The sequence below is a fragment of the Mobula hypostoma genome, chromosome 6 (assembly GCF_963921235.1).
Source record: "Mobula hypostoma chromosome 6, sMobHyp1.1, whole genome shotgun sequence".
NCBI classification, from domain to species: Eukaryota; Metazoa; Chordata; class Chondrichthyes; order Myliobatiformes; family Myliobatidae; genus Mobula; species Mobula hypostoma.
Genome location: NC_086102.1, coordinates 165,880,454 through 165,897,006, shown reverse-complemented (window position 1 = coordinate 165,897,006; position 16,553 = coordinate 165,880,454). Strand labels below are relative to the sequence as shown.

General features: G+C 42.3%; 1 protein-coding gene across 1 annotated transcript in view; it reads left to right on the top strand.

Moving 5' to 3' along the window:
• Positions 1 to 16,553, top strand: part of LOC134348579 (mitogen-activated protein kinase kinase kinase 20-like) — a 125,244-nt gene that overhangs the window by 102,133 nt on the left and 6,558 nt on the right. Inside the window, exons 18-20 of the mRNA XM_063052173.1 lie at positions 2,207 to 2,323; positions 7,657 to 7,731; positions 14,179 to 14,323. Of these exons, the coding sequence (XP_062908243.1) occupies positions 2,207 to 2,323; positions 7,657 to 7,731; positions 14,179 to 14,323 (337 nt within the window). The remainder of the gene's footprint in view (positions 1 to 2,206; positions 2,324 to 7,656; positions 7,732 to 14,178; positions 14,324 to 16,553) is intronic.

The following is a 16,553-nucleotide window of genomic DNA, read 5'->3' as shown; positions in this document are numbered from 1 at the left end:
TAGAGGATGGATAGAGCTGGGTCTGATTTCTCTCTGAGATCCAGAGGCAGCTGGTACCAATGGTCAATGTCAGGCAAACCGTCTGAGGTCGAAGGCGGTGTGGAGGTTGGCACTGATGAAACCAAAGTCTGGTCTGTCCATGGTGTGGAAGGGTAGAGAAGCAGGCATAAGACCATAGGACATAGGAGCAGAATTGGGCCATTCGGCTCATTGAGACTACATGTCTACAGTAGTATTTTAAGCAGTAGAGTGCCCCATTCCACACCCCTTTCTTCCAGGCCTTCCAGCCTCCCCTTTACCCCCTGAATCTTCCCTCCCTTCTCCATTCTGTCATCTTTCCAACTGCAGAGATGATACATGGTTTGAGTTGTTGTAGGCGGTGGTCTCACTGGAAACTCCTTCAGATGGGTGACTGTGGGAGAGGAGGAGGTAGATAGGAGATCTATCCCACACCTTGCAAATATGCAGAGGTCCCACCCCCAGTATCCTGCTGTCACTGCACTTGTCACCTGCCACATGCCATGGGTGAAACTGTGTGTGTGTGGGGGGGGGGGGCGGGGGGTGGGAGTCAAAAATTTCACTTCTCTCAGCTAGCTTTATGTCTTTGAGTGGTTGGGGGGGAGGGGTGGGGTCTGTGTGTTCAGCGACAGTGCATTTTCATTGAGCAGCTAATCTTGGCTAAAGATGGGTGAGTCCCAGGATCAGGTTCAGAAAGTGCATGTGGGCAGGTTAAACAAGGGCCAGTGCTTCAACGAGTCCTGGGTTGGGAGATCTGTGTGAAACATAGTTTGAGGCTTAGCGTTCAAGGCCCTCTGATCAGTGTGCCCTGGCATGGATAGCAAAGATCAAAAACCGAAGTTGGCAAGTTCAGAAGTTGAGGTCGGATGGTCAAAGCCCCTAGGTCAGTGTGTTTGGAAGTAAGAGGCCCAGTGTCTGCAAGTCCACTGGAGGCCGGAGGCCCAGTAGTGGCCTGTCCTGGGGTTGGAGGCCTGTGTGTGTGTGTGTGTGAGAGACAGAGAGAGAGAGTGGGAGGAAGAAAAGGGGCTTGTTTTGTTATTGTTGTTATTTGTGTTGTGCTATGAACATTGGGGGCATTCAATGTGGTGATAATTGTGAATTGCCCCAAACACATCCTCAAGTTGTATTGGTTGTTAACTCAAACGACAATCTGGTATAATTTTATAATTATCAATGCTTAATAATGGTAAATGTTTCATCAACTTTGCGTCTGCGTGTGCAAAGGTAATATCCGAAGCCATCTCTTTTTTAAGCATCGACATTTTAATGTGTGTAGCAGCCTGTAGGCTGTGCTGTTGAATCAACTTTCCCATGGTGAATGTTTTCTGGATTTCTGCTGATACGAAATGTAGAACCGTAAAGTATTTCTGAATAGTTTCATATCCTTCATTGCTTCTTGTGCATATTTAGCCAGATTTTAAAATGAGATTTAATAACATTTCAAATTATTAAGGGTTCCACAGTAGCATAGCGGTTAGTACGATGCTATTGCAGCTCAGGGTGTTCTGGAATTCAGAGTTCAATTCTGATGCCCTCCTGTAAGGAGTCTCTGTACATCCTCCCCGTGAAATGTGTGGGTTTTCCCCGGGTGCTCCAGTCTGTAAGGAGTCTCTGTACATCCTCCCTGTGAAATGTGTGGGTTTTCCCCGGGTGCTCTGGTTTCCTCCCACAGTCCAAAGGCAGGTAGGTTAATTGGTCATTGATTAGGTTAGGGTTGCTGGGGCAACGTGGCTTGAAGGGCCAGCAGGCCCTACTCCTCGCTTTTTTGCTTAATGTTAAAAAATAATGTAAATTATTAAATTACATTCGCAATGTTCTCATAAGTAATGGATGTCTAAATGTCTCTATGTCTAATCATGTTCTCAGTAAAGGTTTCTAGTCATATCACCATTTGGTTATATTTTTGCAAAATATCAATGAAATACATTAATTCTGTTAATCAAATTTCTAATAGTAAGTTATTTCAATAATGTGAAAAAATGAAAAATATGTTTAAAACTATAAATATTTGGAAGATTAAGTGAATATTTTCAGTTTGAAATTGTACTTCCCGTTGAGTGTTGATCCCAATAGGTGTGTCAAGTCTGTTACGCACATTCAGTCCGATTGATGTCTGCTATTGTGCTTTGGGAAAACATGACAGAATTGTAAATGTTAGTAACAACTGGTTTCTCTGTTTTAAAATCAGGATTGTAAATGGAAAATGTACGTAGAAGTGGATGGTGACGATGTTGCATTGACCTATATCAAGGACGTAACTTTCAACGTTAATAGACAAGACACAGATGTAGTTAAAATAACCAAGGTAAAGGTGTTTGTGTAGAGGATTCATGTCACTTAGTGTGTTGTTGAATGTTTAAACAGATCTGTTTTAGCTTGATTGTGTATTAAGACAAGTACCATGTGGGTATCATGCTTGGGTGCAAGAAATGGAATTTCTTCTAGATGTTTTTCCTTATGTTCTTAATATTTCTATATGCACAGCATAATGGAGTATTGACAAATTATTACAAGAGATAAAAATGGAACAATACACAGCTGTTATGGTATCACCTCATGTGTTAGTATATTGCCATTCTGATTCATGTGCTTGATTTTAGCCCATGACTTATTATTTTCTACCATAATAAGATGGATGATTTGAGCCTTTTAAATGTGATTTTATGTTCGAAGACAGTTGCACCAGCCTCATTTCAGCATGGCATCTGTTTCGCTCTTCCACTTGTTCAGATAAATGTAGACAATTTCATGGCTGTTTTTGACAAAAACCAGGGAGTTCTCCTGGTCTATATTTAGTCCTCTATAAGTGCAAAAAAAATCAGAATTCATTTCATTGAGGTTTATGAAATGTTAGACACGATATCTGCCTATAAGTGGCAACTGCACCTTTTTAGATAATTCATTGGTTGTGATATAGTGACAGGTTCTTACAGTATAATGTGGTGCAATTTTGCTCCTGCATAGCAGAAATTGAGTAGAATTTGACAGCTAATATTGGTAATTTATCTTCGTGCAATCACAAACCTTAATTCCATAACTCCATATCTCCCTTTCCTTAAACCAGCTACCTAACCGATCCTTAAAAATTGACATGGTTCCTGCTTCATTTGCTAACTGTAACTATTTAGCTTTCTGTGCAAGGAAAAATGTTTCTTCTGTTCTCTTACACTTAATCTAAACCCACTTTTGTGACCTGTCAGCAATGGAAACCCAGATTATTTCTGAATCTCCTCTTTTTCATCCATAAATGTAAACACTTGCATCAAATCAGGGTCGCTGAGATATGCACGTATTGCAGTCTTAAAAAAAATGAAGCCATTATTGAAAGATATTTGCTCAACACTTTTTTTGAGGAGGTCAGTTGATCCTACTTGTCTATCTGATGGTTTAACTCCACAAAATGTGTATTACAACAATCAAAGTTCAAAGGAAATTTATTATCAAAGCAGAAGCAATAAATATTGAGAACATGAGATGAAGAGTCCTTGAAAGTGAGTCCGTGGGTTGTGGGAACAGTTCAGTGATGGGGCAAGTGAAGTTATCCCCTTTGGTTGAGGGGTGGTATCTGTTTCTGAACCTGGTGGTGTGTAAATCCTGACCCTCCCGTACCTTTTTCCTGATGTCAGCAGCAAGAAGAGATTGTGGCCTGGATGGTAGGATCCATGATGATGGATGCTGCTTTCCTGTGATAGCACTCCGTGTAGGTGTGGTCAATGGTGGGGGAAGGCTTTACCCATGATGCACTGGGCTGTATCCACTACTTTTTGTAGGCTTTTCTTTACAAAGGCATTGGTGTTTATATACCGGGCCGTCATGCAACCAGTCAGTTTTACTCTCCACTGCACATCTATAGAAGTTAGTCAAAGTTATAAATCAGAATCATATTTAATATCACCAGTGTACATCGTGAAATTTGTTAACTTTACAGCAGCAGTACAATGAAATACATTTTAAATAAATATAGAGGAAAAAATTGATTGAATAGTTAAGATAAAATTAGTGCAAAATAACAGAAATAAAAAAGAAGTGAGGTAGTGTTTATGGGTTCAATGTCCATTTAGAAATCCGATGGCAGAGGGGAAGAAGCTGTTCCTGAATCGCTGAGTATGTGCCTTCTTGCTTCTGTACCTCCTTCCAGCGGTAACAGTGTGAAGAAGGCGTGCCCTGTGCTTAACGATAGACATCGCCTTCCTAAGGCACTGCTCATTGAAGATGTTTTAGATGCTACAGAGGCTGGTACCCATGATGGAGCAGACTAACTTCACAAGTTTCTGCAACTTTTAATTTTGATCTTGTGCAGTAGTCTCCCCTCATACCAGACATTGCCAGATCTGTGCAAACTTCTAAGAAAGTAGAAGTTTTGCCGAGCTTTTTTTGATCCTCTCTAATGATAACACAGAGGAATTTAAAGCTGCTGACCCTCTCTACCTGTGATCCCCAATGAGGACTGGCTTCCAGTTTCTTCCTCCTGATAGCAATGATCATCTCCTTCATTTTGCCAACACGAGTGAGAGATGGTTGATGTGGCACCATTCTGCCAGATTTTCAACCTCCCTCCTAAATGCTCCTGTTGTCACCGCCTTTGATGAATTAGCCAGTGTTGGTGGTGACATTAGCGAACTTAAATATGGCACATTAGCCGTACTTAGGTTCATATAAAGTGACTAGAGCAGGGAGCTAAGCATAGAGCCTTTTTGTGCACCTGTGCTGATGGAGACAAGCTACTGTAATAAGACAAACACGTTCAAACTTTGTTTTAAACCCGAAACACAAGAGATTCTGCAGATGCTGGAAATACAGAACAACACACACAAAATGCTGGAGGAACTCAGCAGGTCAGGCAGCATCTAAAGTGAGGAATAAACAGTCTACGTTTCAGGCTGAGACTCTTATCAGGACTGTAAAGGAAGGGGGATGTAGCCAGAATAAGGAGGTGGGGGGATGGGAAGGGGTACAAGCTGACAGGTGATTGGTGAATAAGGAGGTGGGGGGATGACAGGTGGTAGGTGACAGGATATCGCAAGCTGACAGGTGATTGGTGAAATCAAGTGGAGGGAAAGGTGGGTGGGTGTGAGAAGGGGGATGAAGTAAGAAGTTGAGAGGTGATAGGTGGAAAATGTAGAGGACTGAAGAAGGAAGAATCTGGGAGGAGAGGAGAATGGACCATGGGAGAAAGAGGAGGAGGAGGAGGACTAGAGGTAGGCGAAGAGCAGGAGAGGGGAACAGAAGGGCTAAGAGGGGAGCCAGAATGGGAATTGAAAAAGAGAGGATGGGGAGGGGGAGAAATTACTGGGAGTTAGAGAAATAGATGTTCAAAGGTCTCAAAGTTTTCAAAGGTACATTTAATGTCAGAGAAATGTATACATACAATATACAGCCTGAAATACTTTTTCTTCACAACCATCCACGAAAAACAGAGGAGTGTCCTCAAAGAATGAATGACAGTTAAATGTTAGAACCCCAAAGTCCCCCCTCCCTCCCTCCCGCACATAAGCGGCAGCAAGCAACGATCCCCCATCCTCCCACTGGCAAAAAAGAAGCATCAGCACCCGCCACCAAGCACTCAAGTGTGAGCAAAGGAACAGCAAAGTCATAGACTTGCAGTACTCCAAAGATGACTTGTTATATAATATCTCTCTCTCTCCCCCTCTCCCCTCCCCCTCTCTCCCCTTCCCTCCCCTCCCCCCTCTCTCCCCCTTCCCTCCCCTCCCCCCTCCCCCCTCTCCCACTCCCTCCCTCTCCATCCCCCTCTCCCCACACCCCTCGCTCTCTCTCCCCTTCCTAATAAAGGAGAAAGAGGTGTCACCGTTTCACAATGAGAAAGGAGACATAACAAACCACTCAATGGTTTTACGATTTTAAAAGTCCGTTGCGTTGCTTTTTCTGAGCTCTGTGCCCGAAGATCTCGGGTCCCTGGGCACACAAACTTATATCTTCCATCTCCCACGACACACCGATCTCCTGCCCAGACACCGACCTTCAATCCACCCATTTCCAGAGTCTCGAGATCTCGGCCCTCTGAAGGCAAGATGACCTTTTAGGCTGAGCTCTTGGCGTGCTGAATAATGGTCAGTTGTGAAACCCTGAGAGCGGGTCACATTCCCGCAAAGAACCGTAGTCAGCATGTAACTCCAGTCAGGGTCTTCAAAAGAACCCTGAAAGGGAAGAATAGAGATATCCTTTTCCCTGATACCATTCCCACTCTGTCCTCCCCCTTATCAGTGCTCCACCACCTCTTCTTGATCCACTTACGCTCCATCCCGCCCCTCCACCTTTTTATACTGGCTATCTCACCTCAATCTTTCATTCCAAATGAAAGGTCTCAACTCAAAATGTTGACTGTCTATTTCCCTCCACAGGATCGACCCGTCCTGCTGAGTGAATATAGAACAGTGCAGTATGAACCCTTCAGCCCATGATGTTTGCTGACCTTTGACCTACTCTAGGTTCAATCTAACTCTCCCCTCCTACAGAGCCCTCCATTTTTCTATCAACATCTAAGAGTTTCTTAAATGCCCCAAATGTTGCTGCTTCTCCTACCATCCCTGGGAGTGTGTTTCATGCTTCCACCTCAATTTGTGTTTTAAAAAAAAATCTTAACTCTAACATCCCTCTTATAGTTTCCTTCAATTTTGCCCCTTCGTGTTAGCTGTTTCCGTCCTGGGGATAAAAGTCTCTGGCTGTCCACTTGACTATGCCTCTTATCGTCTTATACACCTCTAACAAATCACCTGTCATCCTCCTTTACTCCATTACTCCGAAGAGAAAAGCCATAGGCTATCCTATTCTCATTAGACATGCTCTCTGATCCAGGCAACATCCTGGTAAATGCCTCCACATCCTCTCTAATGTTTCCACACCCTTCCCAGAATGAGGCGACCAGAACTGAACACAGTATTCCAAGTGTGGTCCAAACAGGGTTTTATAGAGCTGTAACATAACCTCATGGCTCTTGAATTCAATCCCCAACTAATGAAGGCCAACATACCATATGCCTTCTTACTAATCCTATCAACTAGAAACATAGAAAACCTACAGCATAATACAGGCCCTTCGGCCTACAGAGTTGTGCCAAACATGTCCCTACTTTAGAAATTCCTAGGCTTACCTATAGCCGTCTATTTTACTAAGGTGCGGCAACTTTGAGCGACCTATGGAATTGCCACTAACCCTCTATCCTGCCTTTAAGTTCAACCTTCCAAAGTGAATTGCCTCACGATTTTCCAGGTTAAACTCTGTCTGCCACTTCTCAGCCTGGCTCTGCATCCTGTTAATGTCCTGTTGTTGTCTACGACATTCCTCTGCACTATCCACAACACCACCAGCCTCCACGTCATCTGTAAGTTCACTAACCCAGGTTATCCTCATCCAAGTCGCTTAGAAGAACCACAAAGTCATTTATAAGAACCACGAAGAGCAGGGGTCCCAGAACAGGTCCCTGTAGAAAACGACTGGTTACCGACTTCCAGGAAGAAAACATTCCATCTGCTATCACCCTTTGCCTTCAACGTTTTCTGTATTGCTTTATTATCATTGAATGAGTGATTCAGAGTTCCTCATTCCTCAGATTCAGATTGCACATTAAATGTGATTTTACTTTTCATGTATCAGACTTCAATTAACTTTGTATTTTCACAGCCTCCCTACCTAATGGAGAAGTGGATTGTGGGAATAAGTGAGAACCAGACTGTGGAATGTATTGTTACCTATGAGGTCAGTCCTGAAAGCATTTTGAATATAATAATCATCTTATTTATAAGGAATTTAAGATTGAAACCCAGTGGTTAGAGAATATTTTGAGAGGTCAACAAGATCATTTCAACATGATTAGCAGCTTTCAAAAAAATGTCATCGTCCCTGCCATCATCATTAAAAAACTCCTCGACTTTCAGGAGCCCTTCTCAGTAATCCCAGTACAATTAGTTTTAGTGGCCTAGCAAAACTGATATCAGGCATTTAGTGATGTAATTCTAAAATATAGGTACAGCTGAGTTGGGTTGAGTCCTTCAGTCTTTTTCTCCCAAAGATAGGCTCAGTCTTACATAAAGTAGCACAAAAGTCTGAGATACATTATGATACATAAAACGTAAAGGTCTTTTCTATCTGAATCATGCTGGATGTCTAATCCCAAAACATTTATAGAGTTACACAACACAGAAACAGGCCATTTTGCCCAAATTTGTTTGTGTTGGCCAAATTGTCTATATGAGCTGGTCTTATATGCCCCCAATTGGCCCATATCTCTCTAAACCTTTGTTATCCATGTATTTGTCTAAATGTATTTTTTAAATTGTAATTATACCAACCTCTGCAGCTTCCTCCACCAGTTTGTTCCATATATCCATTGCCCTTTGTAGAAAAAGTTCTCTTTTTAAAATCGTTCCCCTCTCACCTTCAACGTTTGCCCTAGTCTCAGACTCCACGACCCTCTTACACTGCAGGGAAAACAGTCACAGTTTACCAGTGTCTCCTTGTAATTCAAGCTTTCCAGTCCTGGTAACGTCGTCATGAATCTTTTCTACACCCTTTCCAGCTTAATTACTTCCTTCCTTAGGCTGGTTGAACACAATAGCACACAATATTCCAAATGAGGTCTGACCAGTGACTTGTACTTGTGTAATATGACATTGCACTTTCTGTACTTATTGCCCTGATCGATAAAGGCAAGTGTGCCAAAACACCATTTACCAACATTTTCAGGAAGCCCCTCAGTCGCTTTGTTCTAGAACATTCTCTAGGCTCCTGCCCTCGTCTAATTTACGGAAGTTCAACTCCTCACACTTGTTTGAGTTAAATTCCATTTGCCATTTTTTGGCTGACTTCCCCAGTTAATCTTGATCCCATTGTAATTTTAGATAAAAAATCTTTCCTATTCACTATGCCACCAACTTTGGTGCGGCCTGCAAATTTATTAACCACGGCAACCACATTGTCATCCAAATAATTAATATAGTTAACCATTATTGTACATTGGAGCCTCCATGCCAGACTGATGATTAAACCAGTCAGAATGCTCTCCATTGTACATCTATAGAAATTTGCCAGAGTCTTTGGTGACATACCAAATCTCCTCAACTTCCTAACAAATTAGAGCAGCTGGCAGGCCTTCTTCATGATCACATCAATGTGTTGGGCCCAGTAAAAGTCCACCAAGGTGCTGACACTCAGGAGCGTGAAGCCACTCACTCTTTCCACCCCTGACCCCTCAGTGAGGACTGGAGTTTCCCCTTCCCCTTCCTGAAGTGCACAATCAATTGCTTGGTCTTGTTGATGTTGAGTGTGAGGTGTTGTGATATCGCTCAACCAGCTGATCTATCTCACTCCTGTATGTCTCTTTGTTGCCTTCTGGGATGTTATTAACAACAGTTATGTCGTCTGCAAATTTATAGATGGCACTTGAACTGTGGCTAACCACACAGTCATGGGTTTAGGTAGAATGGCGCAGTGGGCTAAGCACACATCCGTGAAGTGCGCTTGTGCTGATTGTCCATAGCAATCGGTGATGCAGCCAGTCAGGATACCTTCACCAGTGCATCTGTAGAACTTAAAGTATTTGATGACATGCCAAATCTCCTTCAGCTTCTAGCAAGCCTCCTTCATGATTACATCAATGTTCTGGGCCCAAGACAGGTAACCCAAGAATATTATTGCCCAGGAATTTGAAGCTGCTTACTCTCTCCGCCTCTGATCTACTTGGCAGCGATGTTGTCAGTGATGTCGTAGATGGCATTGGAGCTGTGCTTAACCACACTGTTATGTGTGTAAAAAGACTAGAGCAGGGGGCTAAGTACGTATCCTTGAGATAGAGCTGTGATATGATGGTCATTGTGGAGGAGATGTTACTGATCCGCAGTGATTGAGGTGAACTAGTGAGCAAGTCAAGGATCCAGTTGGAAAGGAATGTTCAGAGGCCCAGGCACTGATAACTTTGAAGGGGTGATAGTGTGGAAAGCTGAACTGTAGTTAATGAGCAGTGGCCTGAAGTATACGTAACTCTGGTGCAGATGGTCCAGCACTGCGCAGAGAGCCAGATTAATAGCATCTGCTGTTGTCCTATCCAGGTCATTTCTAAGGTTGGACTTAATTTGCACCAAAACCAGTCTCTCAAAGCACCTCATTGGATATAGGTGATACTGAATGGTTGTGACTGAGGCAGGTCACTGGTGCTTTTTTTTGAGCACCAATACTACAGATGCCCTTTTGAAGCAAGTAGGAACCTCAGAACACAGAACTGAAAGGCTGAAGATGTCCTTGAATACACCAGCCAATTGGTCTGTGCAGATCTTCAACGTTCAGTCAGGTACATCTTCCGGGCCATCTTCTCGTGTGTTCGCCCTCACTGCCTGGACACAAGACGAAACACAGTTAACTGGTCAGATTTACTCAAGTGCAGGCGAGTGATGGAGCAGTAGGTGTTCCTGATAATGGTATGGCAGAGATTGAGTGTGTTTGGTCCTCTGGTGTGAAGGTGACATGTCGATGGTAGTTAGCCAGAGATTTCTTCAAATTTGCCTGGTTGAAATCCTCAGCAGTGAGGATGGAAGGTACAACATTTCATGTTTGTTGATTAGGGCGCACAGTTCCTCAAATACCAGCTGGATGTCTGCCTGAGTCGGGACATAGTCTGCAGTCGAGATGGTGGTGGAGAACTCCTTCGATGGATAGTCAGCACTTCACGACCAGATGTTCCAGATCAGGGGAGCAGAGCTGGGAAAAGATTATCACTTCTGAGCACCAGGACAAGTTGGTTATAAAACACACACCGCCATCCAGTCCATACAATGTATGGAGAAACCCTCAGGGTGAACCGATGGGTCTGGAGAGTTGTGGTGAACCAGGTCTCTGCAAAAGAGAATCAGCAAGGCAAATGATATGTCGCCATTTATTGCATGAATTAAAGGTGATCTGAGTAACATCTACAAATTTCTTAGTTGTTGAGAGAGTAGGTACAGAGATGATCTTTTTATGGACTAGTTGAATCCAGAAGTTATAGTATCAAAACAAATGGTCAGCCATTCAAGAAAATGAGATGAAATTTCCTCACCGAGAAGGTAGTGAACCCATGGAATTCTCAGCCCAGAAGAGTTTTGAGGCTTGGTCACTGAGTATATTCAATGGGGATATGGGTGGATTTTTAAAATTAAGTGAATGAAGGGAAGTGGACACAACGTGGGAAGGTGATGATGAAGATATGCACTAAATTGAGCATCTGCGACTTTAATTGCTCCGATTGACAGCTGTACCATTAAGCACAGTAGGTCTAGGCCATGAAATCTCTCTGTCTCTCTTTCCTATGTTAAAATGTTTCTTAAAACCAACGACCTTAATCAAGCAGTTAGTCAGATGTCCTGGTCCAGTGATCCTTCAAATATTAACAGCAAGTTCTCATCGGGTCTGTTGGTGCTGTCTCAGCAAATGAGCTTCCAAAGTGAATTCTTTGGTCATCAGCCAAGTTTCCCATCCCATGGCAGACAGTATCTTCGGTCTGGCACACCTTGTTTCCCCCATTATTCCTTTTCTGTTCCACATTTGTGATTGCCCTCACTTTGCACCCAGCCAGTCTCCAAGCTTTATGGATAATCTTCCGCCATCCACAACATGGTCTACAACTTGCCCTACCCTCAGATCCCTTGGTTGTGAAAAGACTATTTCCCTCCTATGACACCCAGACCTACTCTTCCAGTCACAGTATCACTTGCTTTCTCTCACCTGCACCTTTACATGGTAGATGGCTATTTGCTAATGTCTGGTGTGCTGAACACTTCTCATGGGGTAAATGAATGTCTTAGTACATTGACTTCCCCAATTATGATACAACCCTTGTGTCTTTTGGGGAAATTGTGTACAGTTTAGGAGACCACTTACTGAGGACCTCCATTTCTGTCCACAGGTGTGACCCTGTACAATTACAAACATAAGACAAAGAAGCAGGAGCTGTTGGGATCACCAGAAATAGCTGATCAACTAATTTAGCAAAATCAATTTCTGCCAACTGCTGCATGGAACTTGTGTGATAGTAGTTAGTGGGATGCTATTACAGCTCAGGGCGTTTTGGAGTTCAGTTCCGGCGCCGTTCTTTAAGGAGTCTCTATATGCCCTCCCCGTGGAACGTGTGGGTTTCCCCCGGTGCTCCTGTTTCCTCCCACTGTCCAAAAATGTACCGGGTAGATTAATTGGTCATTGGAAATTGTCCTGTAATTGGGTTAGGGTTAATTGAGTTTGTTGGGTTTGCTGGGAAGGCGTAACTCAGAAGAGCCTGCTCCACACTGTATTGCTTTATTAATTTAATCTGTTACTTTGTTTATCAAAATCTATTGCATAGCTCCGTGCAGTATACTTCCACGTATACCGTTAACAACCCCTCTACCTAATCTCAACCTTTCCATATCTGAAAGTTCGTGCAGATGTTTAGCATCCAGGTTTGATTATGTCAATGCTTTTCTGATTGACCTTGCACCAAACATTCTCCATGGACTTCACTTCTCCTAAAACTTTGTTATGGATGCTCATTCATCAATCCTTCTGGTGTTCTCATTTAAATTGTTGACTTTTATGCTTAAATTCCTTCAATGACTTGTTCATAACCTGTCACATTCATACAGGATCTCTTAGCTTCAAGGCCTTAGTTGTTCTCTAATGCCAGCACCTTCCTTCTATTTATGCATATATTTCACTTTCAGTATCTCAACATAAATACTCCTAGAATTTAAACAACACAAGTTTAATTTTGCCTCTCTTAATATTCTTTTTTGCTTGTTGTGGTATTATGTTTTGTCTGAACATAAAGAAAATATTTCTATGAAAAATAATAATTTGTATTCTATATTACATTAGACTGGTATTTTGGATATCAAGACTGCCCTGCTGGATGTCCATAAATAACCTTTACATCAGAAGATGGAACACATTGCGTTATTTTCACATGCCTCCTTTCCTGGTTATCATGGATACATGAAGATTCTGTGGTTTTATTGTTTTTGTAATGCAAGAACTTTAAATAATTATCCATGAAGACTTGAAATCTACTATTATTTCATGATTTGATGAGTTGTTCCTTGATTCCCATATTTCAAATAGTCTTTACACATTTCTTCTGAATGTTTCAAATACATTTTAAGATTGATAAATCTAAAGGAAGTACATAATTGCCTAATAAGAAATATTAATGTTACCGAATTGTGGAGGGGTACCATGCACTTGTAACGGCCTTTGCCCCAACTAACTCCCCTTGCCTAGGGTGAATGGCCATCGACCCCGCCAAACAGTGCAAATGCTTTGGTGCGGATACGGTGTGAGGCACCCACAACACAAATTTCAAACAATATACCAAGTGCGAGTAAAGAATTATACTTTATAGCAAGTTTTGGTGATGGGTTAGTAGCAACAACTAAAAGAAAAGGCGCCACAGAAGTAACTTATCAGCCTTGTGCACATAATATTTTAATACGTTGGAGCTCACGCCTCTGATTCCATCCACAACGTCCTTCCGAGACTCCGGCCACCATCCGAACCCCTGAGGTCTGGTATCTGCCGCCCTGGAACTGCTGTCCGTTCCCCGCACGTCTGTTCTCTCTGCTCACCTCCCAAAAAAGCCTGCGCTCCTCAACTCAGCACGCACATACAAGGTAACATAACATGACTTCCATTGGCTAGCAAGTGAATACAATTTCCATTATCATTAAGTGTAATCCAAACATGCTGTTACAGAGAACCCCTTGCTCAGCAGTTAACAGTATGAGAAGCCATTTTGGTAATAAGCAATTAACAGTTAACAGTCCATCTAGTATTACTGAGAACCCTACACACTTAATTCACTAATAAATTGCTGATGTCAGAAGAATCCCAAATCACATCACCTGTTTATCTTTTAATAGATTGCTTCAGATGAGAAATGTGTTTAGTATGATGTTTCTTTTACTTTGAATTCTTCCCCTTTCGACCTCTCCCACCTTACCAAAATTACTAGCCAATCTAAATTCTATTTCTAGCCTATGCATAGAAAAACTCTCCTTGGACGCTAAAGGAGTACTGTATGAGGCAACATCTTCATGGGGAAGGTTTTGTAATCAAAGTAATTTGGTTAGTAAAGATATCAGAAAAATAAATTTTAAGAAACTATGCTTTTGATGTCTAAAATATCTATTGAAAATTATTCAACAGACTGATGTCAAAACTCCCAAAACAACCAAGCATCATCACATCATTGCGCTGGATAATTTGATAACCGAAGTTAAGGAGGTGGTGCTAGTTATCCAGACTGTCTCAGTAAATTCAGAAAGCAAATTTCAGAGCAAGTGCCAATCAAGTAAGTCATTTATTGAAACCATTAAACCATACTTTCTCGAAGTGGGAGAAAAAAAAACAGCATTACTGTGTTCCGTGGTTTTGAGAATATACTGTACAATGCTAGAGTTTAGTGAATACCTCTTTCAGTTTCATATGGTTTTTTTTCGTTTAATGCTACCATTTACAACAGAAATCACCTCACAGATTCTCTTTCTGGCCCATTTAGTTGAAATTTGGGTAAAAATCCTCCAGGAACTTCCCAGAACTTCAAACAATTTGCTGGAAGAATTGTGGGAAGAGGGAGGAGGACTTGTTCTCCTGAGTCCTGAAGAAGGGTCTCGGCCCAAAACGTTGACTGTTTATTCATTTCCATAGATGCTACCTGAGCTTCTGAGTTCCTCCAGCATTTTGCGTGTGTTGCTTAGGACTCGTCAATGTTTTGTATGGAAACCCTTCAACAGCTCTCGTGCAGGGTTTCTAGCTGAAACATGGAGAAATCTTTCTTCCTCACTCCCTTCCACAGATGCTGCCTGACCCACTGAGTTCCACCAGCAGCTTGAAGGTTGTTGTGGATTCCAACACTATCATTCCATCTAATTTCTTGTTTCTCCACTTCCCATATCATGACTTTATTCCTTCCCTTTCTCCCATGGTCCACTCTCCTCTCCTATCAGATTCCTTCTCCTTCAGCCTTTTATCTCTCCTACCTTTCACCTGTCAAATTCTCAATTCATTCCTCCTCCCCCACCCACTCACCTTCCCCTTCATCTGGTTTCACTTATCACCTGCCAGCTTATACTCCTTCCACTCCCTCAACCTTCTGAGTCTGGATTCTCCCTCCTTTTCCAGTCCTGGTGGAGGGTCTTGTCCCGAAACTTTTCTCTTTATTCCAGTCTATTGATGCTACTTGCCCTGCTGAACTCCTCCAGCATTTTGTGTGTGTCGCTCTGGATTTCCAGCATCTGCAGAAACTCTTGTGTCAATATTGTAGACATAGATCATTTTAAGGTTCAAAGGTTCATTTATTATCAAAGTACATGAGTCTATAGTCCAAGTCCACATCCAAAACGCAGAAAACCTGGGTAACATTCTCCAGGCACAACAGCAGGCCTTTCGCTTTCCATAACAGAGCGATCTCACCAGCAATCAAAAGGCAGACAGCCGGCACTCGTCTTCTGCATTCTCCTCGGTAGTTCAGTCTCCCTCAGTGCTTTGATTGGTGAACAATGGAAGCTTTACTTGACGAAATGGAGTCGAAAATCAGCTCACTGCCTTCTGACCACGAGGTTCCTGCCTGCTGCCTGTGCCTCCTCTCAGAGAGAGCAGTGCGCTGAAACACCCAAACGATCTCCAAACTGTAAATTGCAGGATCCAACAGTTCCAGAATCACAATCAAGCCAAAAGAACAAATGTAAAAGACATAACAGAAATTAAATATATAGTTTCATAATCTATCAAGGAGAGGTCGACCGAAGGAGCATTGTAGACAGGCGCCATCTTGACCGGATATAATTTTAATTAAAGGTGTTATCTTTTTTTGCCAACAGATATTCACCTAAATGAAGGCAAAATGAAGTTAAAAATACAACAAATGTCTTAAATGCAGTGCTACACCTGACAAATTGATTTTGGGCTAGAACTTGCTGACTGATGCCAGTGGTCCTAAATGATTTTTAACAGTGAGGAGACCAGTACTTACCTGCGCGTGCTGTTAAATGCATGTTGAGAGAAACAGATGGGCAAATCCATCCACCAGCAGGACCCGCTTTTGTTGAGGTTCAATAGTACTTACACTGAGGATACCTCCTCTCGGAACCGGTGTCAGTTTCGGGCTTGTGCACATTCTAAGACCTTAAAACTTCGATAGAGATTATAGGCCAGTGAGTCAGAATTGGAAAGAAAGCCATTTTATTAAATTAATCTGGTTGTTATATATTATAGTGAATTTTAATTTTACATTTTTCAAAGTTAAAGTTATCCACTTCAGCTTAATAGTTTTTAAACTCTGAAATTCAGAGATATATGAACACAGCTAATCGTCACTTGTTGCTATTGGACTAGGTGAATCCAAAGGAATGCTTTGTCTGACAAGAGTTTTCAGGGCAGTCTTCAATGTTAGGCTTTCTCATTGAGTAGCTGGAGGTCCTACTCCTGATTGTGTCATCGACTTCAGAATACCTCAGGCTGGTAAGATTGGCCTTTCAAATTCAGATCACATTGGGAAGGCTGTGTGAGGTGTTGGTGGATTA